Source organism: Podarcis filfolensis (assembly GCF_964270895.1).
Source record: "Podarcis filfolensis genome assembly, chromosome: 12".
Classification (NCBI taxonomy): domain Eukaryota; kingdom Metazoa; phylum Chordata; class Lepidosauria; order Squamata; family Lacertidae; genus Podarcis; species Podarcis filfolensis.
Window position 1 is genome coordinate 41,544,463 of NC_139614.1, and position 16,899 is coordinate 41,561,361.

The 16,899-nt window shown below is 42.0% G+C and overlaps 1 protein-coding gene across 14 annotated transcripts in view; it reads right to left on the reverse strand.

The window, feature by feature from the left end:
- Window positions 1–7,627: 7,627 nt before the first annotated feature.
- CUL2 (cullin 2) overlaps window positions 7,628–16,899 on the reverse strand; it is a 52,360-nt gene continuing 43,088 nt past the window's right edge. For all 14 annotated transcript variants that reach the window (XM_083579538.1, XM_083579534.1, XM_083579527.1 and 11 more), the window contains 5 exons: window positions 15,281–15,347; window positions 13,878–14,080; window positions 11,725–11,826; window positions 9,146–9,262; window positions 7,628–8,240 (listed from right to left, as the gene is read on the reverse strand). In XM_083579538.1, coding sequence (XP_083435664.1) covers window positions 8,109–8,240; window positions 9,146–9,262; window positions 11,725–11,826; window positions 13,878–14,080; window positions 15,281–15,347 — 621 coding nt within the window. In that variant the 3' untranslated portion in view covers window positions 7,628–8,108. The remainder of the gene's footprint in view (window positions 8,241–9,145; window positions 9,263–11,724; window positions 11,827–13,877; window positions 14,081–15,280; window positions 15,348–16,899) is intronic.

The window sequence follows — 16,899 nt, forward strand, 5'->3', positions numbered from 1 at the left end:
AAAACAGCGTGGCAATTATTAGTTGGCAAGCACTGACAGCTGAATAGGCTCAGGAGACAATGGTGGCAAGTGTGGTTGACAGGAAACTCATTTGCATTGATTTTAAACACAGCGCAAGTCCTACTGTCAATGCAGATGGGAATAGGAAACTATGCCTCATATAATTAACCCCCCACCCTCCATTATTTAAAAGGGCCTTCTTTAATTATTATGGGGTGGTAGAAGCCATGTTAGATTAACAAATGGAGCACATGTCTTTAGGATTTTCAGATGCTGCCACAGAACTCCTACTTCTTGCCCTCTAGGCATATTTCCATATAAATAAGTTCAATTGTAAAGTCAGAAGCCCATGGCAGGCCACTCTGCTGCTAGAGATGAGGTTCACTAGTTTCCAATTGCCTGGAACAAAAACAAATTCAATGATAATGCTATACCGGATTACCTGCGAGGTCTCAACTTCAATTTATTATGTGCCTGTTTACACATTGATAGATTGAAGGCTTGCACTGAGATGTCTGATTCATGCATACAGTCCCATATTTAAATCCTCTGCTTCACTCTAGGGCTTCGGTTAAATCTCTGCTTCACAGGGGGTAGATTAAATTAAGAAGAGTAAGTTGAGAGCATTTCATGCAACTAAAGTGCTCCCTAGAAGGGAATAACTACAAATCTATGGCACAATGTTATAGAACTATGATGTAGATAACATATTTTGTTTCGTGTTCAATATTCCTTTTGCTCCCCAAAGTATTAAAATTTACCTCTCTTATATTGTAAAAAAATAATAATACTAAAATAGATAGGACTTCCTCCGAATAGTTCAATATGAAAAACAGGCATTTCACAACTCTTGACTGTCAGAACATTATTCCCTCAGACAATTCCTCTGCCCACTGTGGGACATCGCAAAGCATTGCATTTTCGGCCCATGCTTATTTTATTTCACAGACAGTCCAAGCCCTGCCAACTCTGATTTATTTTTATTATTATTACCTGAATTACTCTGTGTCGCAAGGTGCTGAACCTAACAGCGCTTTAGAGATGTTCCCACATGAAATCTCCTCACGGAGCTGTCAACAAAGCAAGACATGTTGGGACCCATTCTTCCCTCCCCACACTCACAAGAACAGCACAAACAAGGGAAGGAGTGGGTTTACTGGCCCTGACAGGCCCACACTCCAGAGCTTCTTCTGGGTGTGAGAATGAGTAAAAAGAGAAAGAAACACCCACAGCACATATTTTTATTTACTGGCGAAGCTCCTCTTCAAATAGGGGATTTTTCCTCTCTAATATCCTAGCGGGCTTTTTTTTTCTTTTTCTTTTAACAACCTCAAGTTTTGTCAATTAACTGAATTAGCCCAGCTGGATCAGATCACAGACCTATGACAGCACATTCACACCATACATTCAAAGCACTTCAGCTGCCTTAAACCAAGAATTATGGCAGCTGTAGGTGATGAGAGTTGTTAGGAGATCCATGTTCCCTGCCCAGAGCTACAATTCCCAGAATTCCCTGGAAAGTGGGAATTAATTGCTAAACCACTCTGGAAATTGTAACTCTGTGAGAGGAATGAATATGGGTTTCCTAACAACTCTCAGTACTCTTAACAAACTACAACCCCCAGGATTCTTTGAAGGAAGGGAAGCCATGACTGTTATAAAGTTATACCTTGGATCCCAAATGCCTTGCGAGTCAAACCTTTGTTTTGGCTCCTGAACACCGCAAACCCAGAAGTGAGTGTTCTGGTTTGCAAACATTCTTTGGAACCCAAACATCTGATATGGCTTCTGTGGCTTCCGATTGACCTTGGTTTCTGAACATTTTGGAAGTTGAACAGACTTCTAGAATGGATTACGTTCGACTTCCGAGGTATCACTGTAGTATCCTAGTGCTTCAAATGTATGGTGTGAATGGAGCACCAGTCAAGCCTCCTGTTTCTCCACAGGGGCTGATCAGATGCCTCTGGGAAGCCTACAAGCAGGGCATGAGGGCACTAACTCTCTCTCACTGTTGCTCTGTAGCAACTGGCATTTCTCAAGGACCAGTCAGAGCAGCTGGAAGCACCTAGCCAGCTGCAACAAACCTTTAGATGGTTTGATCTAGCAAGACCATTGTTTCACCGTTTTAGAAGCTACATCAGAACACACAAAGCTGCACCTTACCGACGTCAGATCTGTGGTGCTTCTGGCTCAGCACGGCCTTCTCCGACTGACAGAGGCTTTTAAGTGTTTCTGGCAAGGCTTCTTTCCAAACTCTATTAACTCAGGGATCCTTTAACAGGAACATGAACTAGGCACACATGCAGCATAAAGTAATTTGGTTGGCCGTTAATTGGAGTGACCATATGCAAAAGAAACGAGATTTCTGGACTTTCATTTGGCACGTGTTAAGCTATGGGATTTTCTACCACAGGATTTAGGGATGGCCAGCAACTCAGATAGCTTTAGATGGGGATCAGGTAAGGCTATCAATGGTCATGATGTGTATATTACTTCAAGTGTCAGGTTACCTCTCTGAATACCAGTTGCTGAGCATCCTAAGGGGGAGAATACTATGGCACTCATGCCCTACTTATTTGACTATTTTATTTATATACAGGACCCCAGTCCACTTTTTTTGCATCTGACCACCCTATGTGGCATACTGCCAAATTAAGGTTCTCCTCAAGTATTCCAATTTGATTACTAGGGCAAAGTATAGCAAGTGAAACAGTGAGGGCCCAGATTGTGGAAAAGGAAACAGCCAAAAGAATGTAAGAATCATTTCCTGGATCAGGCCAAAGATCCATCTAATCAGCATCCTGCTTTCATAATGGCTAACCAGATGCCTATGGGAAGCCTCCAAGCAGGACATTAGTAAACCAGCACTCTCCCTGCTTGTGATTCCCAACACCTGATATGCAGGAGCAAGAATATAGCTTTATCCTCCATGATACTGTACATAAAGGTGTGGCATTTCACAACGAATGTGATTCAGCAAACAAGCTCTTCCACATCACTAAGCCAAGTTGTGTTTAGCAGATAATGTTATTGACAAACAATGAACATTTAGATTACACTGAGTTACAGGCTTGAAACAAGACACCATCGCTGGTGCCAAAATAAATTGCAAGGCAATTGCAAGGGGTCTAACTGCTTCACAGCTGCAGCAGAATGCACTTCAATATTGAAGAAAATAACGGGCACTCAAAAGGCCAATAATTATAGTATTTCTCATTCACTGAATGTGCTGAAAACAGGGTAATCTCAGCTGCTGTCCTCTTAACCTTGTGTTTTTATGCATCCATCCCTCTTGTGATAATTGTCTAAGACGTAATTTCTTTTTCCTCTGCCCCCTCCCTCATGGAAGTTTAACTTCAGCTGCATAGAGAAGTATCAAAATGAAGGAATGGCCTGGGTGTGGGAGATGATAGATGCATTTTCCAATTTGTATTGAGGAAGTATTGTCCTCTCTTAGGGAGATCACCTCTACCACTTTGCCTTACAAAATAATATGTTTATTCACCTTTTGGTACAAACAGGGCTTCCAAAGTAGCTTACAAACGTATTACAACAAGAGAAGAATGGTAAAATTTAGCTGAGAACTTAATAGAAATGTTGAACAGTCAACCTGGGATCCCAAGCAATAACCATAACTTTGAATTGAGTTTTGTGAATTTTTGTTCATTTTATTGCATGTTGTGGATTGTTTTTGTGCACACTGCTTAGAGTTGTGAATGATTAAGCAACACATAAATGTGTTAAATAAAACAAATAAGAGGAAATGGATCACATACAAAAGAGAACAAAAGTGGACAGACTTCCATAAAATTTGCCTGGTTTAAAATATTGTTGCAAATTTAGAAATAATTGCTGTAATTTAAATAGAAATGCAATCCGTCTCAGCAGTGAGGAAGCCTCTGGCCAGTGTTGTCTGCTCACGTCAGCTGCCCTGGTCCAGCCCCTATTCTCTTTTCTTAGCAGTTCTTTATCTTCAAACAAAGTTTGGAGCTTCAAATAGAGTATTTCTGAAAATAGAGGACTGTCCTTTGTCAAGTAGGATATATGGTCATCCTAAGCACATACCATCCACGGCATACACACAGTTTGAACAGTGGTCATGAGTAGGGCAGAGGGCATGAATGTTCAGTCAAGACCTGCAGCTGTTTGAGCATACTGCCTCTCTCATTCTGTCTCTACCTTGCCTATATTGGGGAAAAAGTATTCTTTACTTCAGGCCAAATGTTTTTAAGAGCTGGAGGAAGTTCACATTCTTCCATACATTACCTTGCACAATCTTGGCACACATTTACCCTACATCCTTATCCATTTGTTTAAAATAAAACCTTTCAATGGGGAAGGGAAAGTGTTTGCACACTGCACTGCAATGATGCTTCAAGCACCGGCAAAGTGTGGCACCTCCTGAAATGAAAACTTGACATCCACTTTGCTAGCACAATACAAACTTAATTTAATTCCCGGCTGGTCTAACAGGAGGCCGATGCTCATACCATTTCAATGTGTTTGGGGAAATGTGGTGCTGCAAGAGATGGACATAAAAAGTGAAAGTGTAATAAATAAAAAGGCAATAAAAAAGGAGTAGTTAGCGCTACATTGCTGTTTTCCAACCAGCCTGATGAAAAATAAAAACATGCTCTAGCAAAAGAAAGCACCAGAGAATTTGGGTTATAAAAGTGCCAAGGAGGTTTCGGAAGAGTACAATATATAAATAAAATACCACTGAATTAGACAAATTGGCATCACTTTATACTCTGGAAAGGGCAAGCTATCTAGCTTGCTAACTGTTCCCGTTCCATCCATTTTTCTTTCAAAAGCCACAAGTTCACAGGCTCTCAGGAGATCTGACTAGAGAGGAATGCAGCCGCCATAGAACTGCTTTTTATAAGCAGGTGTACATTCCACAGTACAATGGATTCACTCTGGCCCTTCCATCACAATGAAAAGAAGTATGCACACCACCCCAAACATTTTATACTTGGCTTCAATGCTCCCTTAAACCTTGACCTCTCAGAAAAAGCAGAGAGGTAGCAAAGCAGAGGGGCAGTCATGCTTTTAAAACAGGAGGCAGATGTAGTGCTCAAGCAGTGGTGTTGCACAGCAAGTAAGTTAGAGCAGGGGTGGACAAACAAGGGCACTGTGTCCCATTTCACAGCTTGAGGCAAAATGGGAAGTGTCTCCCTGCTCGGCTGCCTCTGCCAGTGGTACAGACATTGGCACCAATTTCTGTTGAGATCTCACTGGAAATCAGCGCTGATGTCAGTTCTGCTTCTCCCCCAGTGGCGGAGGTGGCAGAATGCCAGTGAGGGTGCTGCCTCAGGGTTCCCACCACCTGAGCCAGCAGTGTCACCCTGCCAGGTGGGATGGTCTGGGCCAGAAAGAAGTTTGGGATCTACTGGTAGATCTCAAGGTGATTTGCAGTAGATCAGAAAGTGTTTGACCCTCCCTCCCACAGTGGTTTCACAATAGCAACCAAAATGCCTTCCAAATAAAGCTTGGAGAGTGTATGACAGGATCTTCAGGTTATAAAAATATGCTCCTGGGCTGAACATCTGCTCCGAAGTACCTTGGACCTTGTTCCACAGAGTGCAGAAGCCTGTCAATCATAATGTTCTAGTAAAACCACCAAGCAGAACCCGACATCTGCTCAGGGATAGGAACATGAAGGAAGATATGCATTTCTTATCTTTTGGTCAGATGCCATATAAGAAGGGCAAGGAAAGGATGCTGAAATCCAACCAGCGGTAAACAGGAGAGAAAGGGGAATGACCATTCTACCAAACTGTACTAAAATGAGCAAAAATCACAGCAGCAGCATGCAGCAAGTGCATTACGCTTCCTTGTGCTGTGTGGTTTGCAAAAATGCTATTGAATTAGGGGAAAGCCAATAATATCAACCTCCTAAGAGTCCCAACATTTTTAGGGGTAGCAACTAAACCACAAGTAGTTGAATTTGCAAGAACACAGTATATACTTAAAACATCTCCCCTATCTTCTTCATATCCAGCCTCAAGCTCCCCTTCCTTCCCTTTACCCAGCAGTCAGGTAGCTAAGCCAGAGTCCATGTCAACAATTAAACATGTCATGTGCTCAAATATTGTTCTAAAAATCTCATGAATAAAAGAGCCCATCTCCTTCCGGGTCCTTCTTGGACTTTATATTATTCTTTCCCAAACACCTTAATAGCTGGTTGATGTAACTGCTGCTGTTGCTTGCCCTTGTGGACTCATTTCCCCAGGGCATTAGTGCTATTTAAATTCCACTACACTTTTCACAGCAAGACTTAACAAGTTTCTAGCAGATTAAAATTCATCAAGATGGTATTTTGTACTCTGAGCCAATCCAAAGAATTCATGGCATCTTTATATCTAGCCAATGGTCAGGGATTATGGAAGCTGTAGTCCAAAACATCTAGAGGGCACTAGGATGGGGCAGGCTCGTTTATCCTAGCAAGAATACTTGCAATTTGCTAGCAGAAAGTGATGCAAGTTCTTAGCTGCTATATGCGGCTCCAGTAGCTTTGTCCCACCCCACCACTGCGTGGAAAAAAAGTTTTAAAATTATTATACTGCTATGGTCACTTTTAAAATGTTAAGGAAAAAAAACACACTCAGGAATGTGTCTTGAAAGAAATATTGTGCCGATCTTTTGCCATGTTCTACACAAGACTATTTCTTGAAGCCTGCTGCTGTTGTACCATGGATGACCCACCTGCGGCAGCTGCTGCTAATCTGAGCAAAGGAATGGAGCACTGTGAGCCTGATAGAAATGGTGTGCGGTTGCTGTGAGAAAAACAGGCGGTGGTCCTCCAACAGGGCTTTCTGCTCCCAGCACAATTCATTTTGAGTAAGGAGTCCTTCAAGAGCGAGGCACTGTGGGTGAAGTTGTCCTGGAGACGATCTGCAACTTAGGCAGGATGGTGGCAAATCCTGCTCAAAGTTTAATGGTCTCTGAATGGCTCATTGATAAACCAGAAGTGGAACAATAATGGAAAAGATCAAAAGGAGGCTTTTAAGTATTCCTGGATGGGTCAATGTTTAGAACAGGTATTTCGGTTATGTTTAGGAGCGTCAAAAGAGATGACATACTGAAGGAAATATTTGCTAAAACATCCTTAGGGACATGTTCGACAAAACGCAAATGCATCTGTTTGCAATCCTAATGTAAGTTCAAAGGTTAATCATTTCCCATTATGCCATTTGCTAGAAAAAGTGCAGCCACAAACAAAGAACTGTTTCCTGGTTCCCTATAACTGGTTCACACACATTGTTCACATGTTTGTGTATTCACACACACAACAATTCTTTTAACACTAGATAAATCAACACAAAGAGTCCTAATCATATTGCAGATGATCAGAATCCCCGTTTCCAGACTTGCACTTCAATGCTGGACAGAGTAACTTGGAATATGAACAACTGCCTTAACATAATAAAACTAACTAGACCACAATCTCACTGACGTGAGATAAACCCCACTGAGCATAGTGGGCCTTTGCTTCCAAATAAAAACACACAGCTACCTGCAGGTAGCTCTGCGCAGCTGCAGAACCCATGGATGGAAGTGCACATAGAACGGTAATTTAGATGTCCTTCAAAGTTGATTTATTAATTAAAATCAAATCACCACAACATATTCCATTTCTTTATTTATTTGACAAGCAGCAGTATCATGTTCTTTTTACATTTTAATGTAGATACAATTATTATGTTATCTGCCATATTACAATATTTAGTCTGTTTTAACTTTGTCTTTTAAGATACATTAAAAAACATCAACTGCAAACGTGGGGGGCATGGAGGGGGTGGAAGGGGGGAAGCATGGTATCCAACCAAAATTTCCACATTTCAGCAATACTTTACTCATTCTCGTTTAGTAAAGTTTTAAGAAATGTCATAATGACATGAGCTTGGAATATCTATAGGCTTTTCATTTCTTTTCGTTGACGCTCATGACGTGGCACTGGTGATGTTGTAAACAGCAGAAAAAACAGGGGCTGCCAAAGTGACCAATTATGGAGGCACAGCAGGCCTGCTTTTTTCCCCCCCACAGGACACACCAAGCAGTGACAGCAATGATCTCCGTACAACCATACCTGCAGGATATTAACCTCATGCTACATAGCTGTACTCATCTGCTGAGGACTGGCTCCGCTCAATGTATTGTTTGTCAATCAGAACTTCAATACACTTCTTAATCATGCTGATACTTGGATTAAACCTAGCTCTTGATTGGCTAATGACCTGAAAGAGAAAGAGAGACACGCTTTATTTAACATACACCTAGTTCAAATGAGTTATAAAGCTTCAAAACCAAACCAATGTCACCTTCTGCACATCATTCTAAAAGGGGATACATTCTTTTTTTTCTGAACTATGGGACGGTTCACATAATATTGTTTTTCCTCCTTGTGAACAGTCTTGAGCTTTCCACAGAGTATACAGTCGTACCTTGGTTCTTGAACACCTTGTGACTTGAACGTTTTGGCTCCCAAATGCTGCAAATCCAGAAGTAAGTGTTCTGGTTTGCTAACTTTTTTTGGAAGCCGAACGTCCAACTTCTGACTGAGTGCAGGAAGCTCCTGCAGCCAATTGGAAGCCTTGGTTTTTGAACGTTTTCGGAAGTGGAACGGACTTCCAGAACGGATTCTGTTTGAAAACCAAGGTACGACTGTACTTCATGTGGAGGAACGCACATGTAAACCTGCTGGTAAAAATGGATACCGCTGCAGCTATTTCCATAATCAGCACTGCTGGTAAAATGACTTTTGTGACAACAGAAATTATTGCTGTCAGTTGCAGTTCTGGTGTACCACTCAGTTTACAGCACTTCTCTAGGCAACCTCTTGCTGAAACCCCAAGCATCTTTTGGGTACATTATGACACCTCTATGTTGTTTGATTTGCATCTGCTTGGGGATACCTAACATGGCATTTTGTGCCCTACGTTTTGTATTTAAAGTTGACAGTTCTAACACCAGAGTTCCAATGTATATTTAGCATTAGGGGCTTCCAACCTGGCCAAAAACAGCAATAACCAAACCACTGTCCTTAACAAGATCTCCTACTACATTCTACAAATTTCCACCAGAACAGAATACGTTACATGTTTTCATCAAGTCCATAACACTGGTTGGCACATGCTCTTACCTCCTGAATAAGAGCATTGTGTCGCAGCAGCTTCCGCGCTTTCATGATACGAACTATAGCAGCTTGAAGGTACATTTTTCTATCTTCATCTACAGCGCTTCTGGTTTGCTCCATTTCCTGCAACACACACACACACACACACACACACACACACACACACACACACAAACATTAACTGATTTATATACCAAGAGACTGATTCAATAGTCTAACAAGGTATAATTCAGGGGGTTGGCTGTGAAGTTTGCACCAGGAATGCAGTCATGGAATTGTATGTTCAGGCTGTGCATTGCACTGTGCTCATAGCTAACACTATGGTTTCTGTTAGTGAATCCTGATGGCGACGCTAATGCTATTGTGCACTTAGAAGTTAAGGTGAGTTGGATCTCAGCAGTGTCCGGATGTGAGACCACTGAAACACTCTCTAAGCTACTTAACAGAAAGTCAGCAGACTCACAGAGAAAACAGGGAGGACTTTGTACCATCCTGGTCCTTGCCTGGTCTGTCCTCCCAGCCAGCAAGAAGAAATGCGCTACAGCATTTGCTTGACCTGTGTATCATCTGGCTGAAGGTAACAGTGTTTGCTCTGCTTAATAGCGTGGGTTATTGCCTGATTGCTGGCTGAGTGAATGCAGTTGGGGGGGGGGGTTCCAGGACCTGCCTTGCTATAACCAGCTTGACACCAATGGGGTTTGCCACTTTTGAGTCATACGTCAGGAAGAGACAGGGGCAGGGGCGCCCCATACTGTCAGTCAGGATATAGAAGGCACTGTGTGAAACAGGCCTGTGACCCTCAGCTAGGGTGAGAGCCAGGTGGAGGGGAAGTCTGGCTTTGCGGAAGCTGTGAGTGAGAGGCAGGGGGAAGAGAGTGGCTAGGGGATTTAACATCAACTTCTGGCTGTGTAGGATGCATATAGTACTGGTCCTGAGTTTGCTATTCTATACTCCAATCTCCAAACTGCATATGGGGTGAATGGTGGCTTGTTAATGCTTCTGGATGGGCATGATGCTGTCTCAGTTTCAGTGGTGTTGGGCAGGGGAAGGCACATTTTGAGCAGGGGTGGGGGCTGACCACCATCAGGGACAGAGGCCTAGGGGTTTGGTCTCTGATCCTTATTTCAGCCCTCTCCATCAGAAGTTACTGGTAGCATATCCACTGTGTCCTCTGGTCCGGTGGTGCTGTTGCTGAATGCTAGATTGGTCCATAATAAAACCATGCTCACGCACAACCTGATTGTGCATAACTAGGGAGTCAAGGTGGGGGTGTTGCTATTGTCCATAAGAGCAACATCTCCTAGGCCAGGAAGCCTCTTAATCTTGGGGTGGGCTCAGAGGGTCTGCATCTGGTATTGGGCCAGAAAGACAGGGATGCTACTGGTCTACTAAACATCCGTGATCAGGCTTTCTAAAGTAGTCTCTGAGGAGGACCCTAAAATGATAACCTTGGGTGATTTCCATATCCACATCCAGGCTGCTGTCAGGCCAACTAGAGATTTCATGACATCCATGACAACCATGGGTCTCTCTCAGATAGAGATTGGTCCAACACACCAGGCAGGGCACACTCTTGATGTAGTGGGAGTGCAAGGCACTTCCTTGTCATGGTCAGACCCTTGTCACTATCTGGTTAAGTTTGGGCGGACACTGGCAATTCTCCCCCTTAAGAATGGTGGGCCCATTCAGATGGCCCGCCTTCAGAGGCGTGATGGAGCTGGAGCAGCTCTTTGGTACTCTAAGGAGTTCTAGACCAGGGTTTCCCAAACTTCCCAGCATCCCTGATCACTGGCCCTGCTAGTTAGGGATGGTGGCAGTTATTGTCCAATAACAGCTAGAAACCCAAGTTTGGGAAACTCTGTTCTAGACTATGGACCAGGCCGGAGAAGACTGGAGCACAAGTGGCTAGTCTCACTCTGAAGCCAACCGAACACTGGCAAGAATTCACAATCATGCTTGCCATGTGGAAGTGTGGGCTGTGAATAAAGCTCTTTTTGCAGGTTGCATTATGTCCTCTAGTAGCCAGCCAGCTGAGTAATTATGGAAGGTCCAGAGGTTACTGACTCCCAGCTATCGGCCAGTTGCAATATCCGGTTTTTGGAGAAGGTGGTGGATCAATTGGATCAGTGAAGTAATAAGACTAATTTGATAAAAGTTTAGTTCATTATGCAACTGAGATTCAAGAAATACTAATTCTTAGCTTATCTAGATATCTGCCATGACACATGGTTGAAAGGAATGACATTCCTAGTTCAAATGTTTTATTTTTCAAGCTGTAATCACTGTGAACAAGTTGGAATGACTAATGCTGTTAGCTGTAAAGGACTGATGAGACTTAGAGCAATTCGGTAAATTGGAAATTCCCAATTTAATCCACACTTCTCAATTTGAAGCCCAGTTTGCACTGGATCGCCTTGAAAATGCCATGCTGTCTATACTAGCAACCTCATTGCAATGATCTTGCTTGCCTCCCATTAACTCTTTCTACTTCTAACACCAAAAAGTTAGCAGTTTTAAAAATAGGTTTCGGTTTTATACTATTCATGCAATTCAAGCTAGTTCATATCAAAGAAGTTGATACTTGCCTGCGGTGTATCTTTTTGCATTGATGTAGTGATTTTAAATTTTGTCCGTTTACTGCTGAAGTTCATATTTAATGAAAAAGTAGACTCTGCTTCTACATCTTCCTGCAATGAGAAAAGCATGTGTATTTCACACACAAATGATGCCAAAGACATTAACAGCTTGTCTGTTTCCCCAGGAACAGTGAACAGCTTGCATGAAAAATATCTAGAGTTACATATGGCTTACATCTTCGCTGTTGAAATATAAACATATTGCTATTTTTTTTCTTCAATTTGGCAGGTCTGAATTATTTAACTTCCCTATGGAGCAGTTTGGCAACTCAAGGCACTCAAGATAATGCATTTTACATATATGATTGTTTTTAAAACGAGCCCAGTGCAATTGTTCCACTACGCTGAACACAAAAATGCCTAATGTTGTTAACAAGATTGAAATATAGCAAGACCAATTACTGGAAAATAATTAGAACATGTTTTAGTCTATCAATCCTGTGACATTCCTGGGGAAAGTTAGAAAGTGCACTTCCTAGTCCTCTTAAATTGAATTACAAAAAGGCACTGAGGAAAAATGGACCATTTCTTACAGATAATCTCATTTCAGCCTATGGGGATAGATATAGCTTTAAGAACATGAGTTTGTTGCACTGCTCAAGGATTAGGTTTGTAATAACTGTCTACTGCCTTGTCTAGGAGACCCTCAGTCAGGAATGTTCTGGGTAAGCTGTACTTCAGGATGTTCTTTTTGCTAACTATGGAAACTCAAGTCCCCTCAGATGCACAGGAAACAGGCACACACAGCACTCCAAGCTTCAGTACGTTAGGTGGGGCCCAGTGAGATTTTTTAGGTTTTGTCCAATTTGAGGAGTAAAACTTCGTCATTTTTACCAACTGTTTCTGAAAGAAAATTGAGTTTCAAAAGCAGTTTGCAAAGGGGCATGGGGACTGGTACTTGAGAGGGACGTGGGTGGCGCTGTAGTCTAAACCACTAAGCCTCTTGGGCTTGCCGATCGGAAGGTCGGCAGTTTGAATCTGCACAATGGGGTGAACTCCCATTGCTCTGTCCCAGCTTCTGACAACCCAGCAGTTTGTAGGCGTATCAGTGCCAGTAGATAGGTACCGCTGTGGCAGGAAGGTAAATGGCATTTCCATGCGCCCTGGCACTTGTCACCGTGTCCCGTTGCACCAGAAGGAGTTTAGTCATGCTGGCCACATGACCCAGAAAGCTGTCTGCAGAAAAACACCGGCTCTCTCAGCCTGGAAAAGCGAGATGAGCGCCGCACCCCATAGTCCCCTTTGATGGGACTTAATCGTCCAGGGGTCCTTTACCTTTACCTTACTTGAGAGGCATGAAGTTCAAGGTTTTTAGACAGGTGTAACTTGCATTGTTCTCATGGACAGTGTGTTAGAATTCCTGCTCCACGATTGCAGTTATGGGATTGTTGTCTTTCACATGAAGTGGTATGTTTTGACTCCACAAAGTGGGAAGTGATGGAGACAGGATGTTTGTGTTACTGTGTTCCATGAAATGGGACTATTGTCCTTTGTTCTTTCTCTTTGCTGTCTGATGCTAGAGAGAGACGGAGCCATGTTGCAGTGCTCCATGTGTGTTTATACATAAAGTAGATTAGCCAAAATGCTGAGGTCTGTTATGCAAGCTGCCAAGACTCTGCGGATCCCTAAGTGTGCCGATGTCTGTTGGCATCGTTCGGTGTGATGTTCGGGCAGAAGAAAGCTTTTGAAGCTCCTGAACGAAAGACCAGGAGGGAGAGAACATGCCAGTCGGGCATGTGTCTCTGCCAGGGTCCTACTCGAGTGTAGGACAAGCTCCTGACACAGTGTTCCAAAGCCACATAAAAATATGGCCAATCTGATATTCTATAAGCAAAAGATGAGGAACCTGTGGCTCTCCAGATGTTGATGGACCCCAACTCCCATCACCCCCAGCCAGTATGGTCAATGGTCAGAGATGATGGGAGCTGCAGTTCAGCAACATCTGGGGAAGCACAGGTTGCCCTCCATTGTTATACAAGCTGTGGGTGATAGGGACAGAAGGCAACACTTCATCTCCCCCATAAAACAAACACAAAACACTTGCAAATGTCCAGTAAGCGGAGACAGAAGCAAATACATTCTATGCCCCTTTGGCGACGTACCTTCTCAGAGTCATGGTTGATCATTTTGACATCAAGTAATGACTTGATCGTTTTTGTCAATTCCTTCTCATTCATCTGCGTACTGTCTTGAAGTTCTCTATAACTGACAGTTTCACTGTTGTTGAAGGCAAGCAGCACTGCCATTTGGTATGTTGTAACCATGGCTACATACGGTTTGCACAAATAATTCATTTTAACTTCACCTGCAAATCAACGATGCATTTCATGAACAGGTTTAGCTCACATTACAAATTTTAAAAATGGCACTCTCCTTCAACGTGGGGGCAGGCATGGAGAAGCCCAAGGCCTGGTGGTTAACTGAACCAAGCATGCAGAGAAGAAATGAGCTAAGGGTTTTATTAACTGGTCCTCTCAGTGCAAGAAAGAACTCAAAGCTTGTTTCTGTACACAGCTGGGATACTGAGGTATATAAAAATGATGCACAGTGTGAGAAAGTGGATAGCAAGATGTTTTTCTCCTTCTCTCATAATACTAGGCCCCAAGACCACCCAATATGGCTGAATGTTGGAAGATTCAGGTCAGACAAAAGAACAAATGTCTTCGAACAGCGCATAGTTGAACAATGGAATTTACTCTCACAAGTAGCAGCGCTGGCCACCTATTTGACAAATTCATGGAAATTAAGGTTATCAGTGGCTACTGGCAATGATGGCTATTTACTACCTATACTGCTAGAGGCAATGTGCATCTGAATACCAGCTGGTGGGCAACATATTGTGGAGTTTAGGTTGTGTTTGCTGACTTCCCATAGGCATCTAGTTGGTCACTGTAAGAACAGGATGCTGGACCGAATGAGCTGCCAGTCTGATTCAGTGGGGCTATTCTTATATTCTTTCATTTAGTGTAGTCATCTCCACATCCATTACTCCCCAATCCTGTCTCCTGGTGTCTGCATTAATTTGTTCCTTGTACACACACTTCCATAATGCCCTTCTGTCCCAGCTTTCCACGTCTTGCTAACAAACTTTAAACTGTTCCAGCTCAAAGCACTGTTGAAGAATCAAACTATGCCGAGTTGCCTGTATAATCAAACTGAATCTTATGCTAACATTTTACTTTTTTCAACCTATACTAATAACTGGGTGTTTTCCAAAAGGCTGTCTCGAAATACAACTCATTTCTGGAGAACACTGTGTTAATATCGCAAAGATACAATCTGTAAAGCAATAAATCCTATAGGCAAGCTTCAAAGGAGATGAAATTAAGATACCTATTAGTGCTAAATCAGCACAACCATATTAACAATGTCAATGAAAGTAATTTTAAGAGGGTTTTAAAAAATTTACTAAACTTCCAAAGGATTTATGGGTTCCAATAATAAAAAACTAGTATTAGCATATTAGAAATTTCCAGAAGGTAAAAAGCATGCACACTTATTTTACCTGTGCAGAGATAATGAAGCCAGGTGAGTTTCCTCCCACTGAAATGCTGACTGTAAAATAATTCAAACTGTAAAACAAAATCATTCTTTGGGTCAAATATTTTAAGAGATTAAGACCTCAGCCAAATACCTCAAGACAAAGAATTCTGGTTAGTGCAGAGCTTAGCATAATAATACACAATAATACAATGAACCTTCTTCAAATGTCAGCTATAATGTGACATATGCTTGTAAAAGCATGAAGCAAAAAGATCCAATCACAAAGAAAGTGCAAACACAGAATCATGGAATTGTAAAGTTGGAAGGAACCCTGAGGATCATCTAGTCCAACCCCCTGCATTGCAAGAATATTTATTAAGAGTTTAACATTTTAATCATCCTACTCCGCATCTGAATATAACATTTTAACCACTGTAGAACTGGGTACTGTGTGTGTGTGTGTGTGTGTGTGTGTGTGTGTGTGTGTTGCATCGCTATCAGCACTCAATGCTTTTGACAGCATGGTTTGGGCTAGGCCCCACATCTCTGAAAGATGACTTCCTTTCCTATAGACCCTCTTGGGCGTTAAATTCAGCATAGTATGCTGGAGACATGCATCTTTACTCTGGCTTTTGACACTATGCATTTTCAGGACCTTCTTTTGACGAATCTGTTTTAACTATTTTTTAATATTGAAGTTTAAATTGCTGTAATCTGCCCTGGGACCTGATGGTGATGGGTGGATAATACAGTTTAATAAGAATAATAATTACTATTATTACTGCCAACTTTAATTAGTACAATTATTGACATGTATCTTAAACTGGATCTATTAGCATTCCACTGCAGAATATACCTTTTTATTTATTCATAGTTAATCACTTTATATAGATTTTTAATATGACCAGCCACCACCCTGTGAAGAAAGTAACTAGCTCCTTAAGACACATGAAGCAATTTCAAGCAAGCAACTTGCGAGGCAGGCAGTTCCCGCTCTTCTTAAAGCTTAGACTTGCTGGGCGACTGACAGTGTTTCTCAGGAAATGTGTGTTGGTAACTTCTGAGCACCCCGTTGAGTCCCTCTTGGAAGACAGCAAAAAGGTCACTAGAGGAGCCAGCAAATCAGGCTTTGTTTAAGGGTCCCTTAACTCTAAGAATTAGCTTCAAAAGCTGCTAGGTAAGCTCTAAATTCAGAGCAAGACATGGATGAGAGGACTACAAAATTTCAAGAGGAGTATTCCTAGTTCCTTTCTTTTTCCCTTACTTTGAGCTAACTAACTATACAGCAGTATCTTCGGAGATGGTAGAATGTAATACCACACACTAGTTAGGGTTAAATCATATTATTGAAACCGGCCACAGAATCTTTAAACACCACAACAGAACTTTGAACATTCTGTCTTTTGTTAAAGGAGGAATTAGGAGAAAAGCCTGCAATTCTTCAAGCAAATCCAAAGAATGCCTCATGCTATACTTATTATAAAAGATAAACCAAAAGATTAATAATTCACTAATGATAATTAATAAAGGTTTATTACTGGAATTGAGCACTAGATATTCATGAAAGTCAAATGTACACGTTAACAATTCAAGTAATAGCCTTTAGAACTGTATTTCATATCTTTCCTATTAAGAAACATT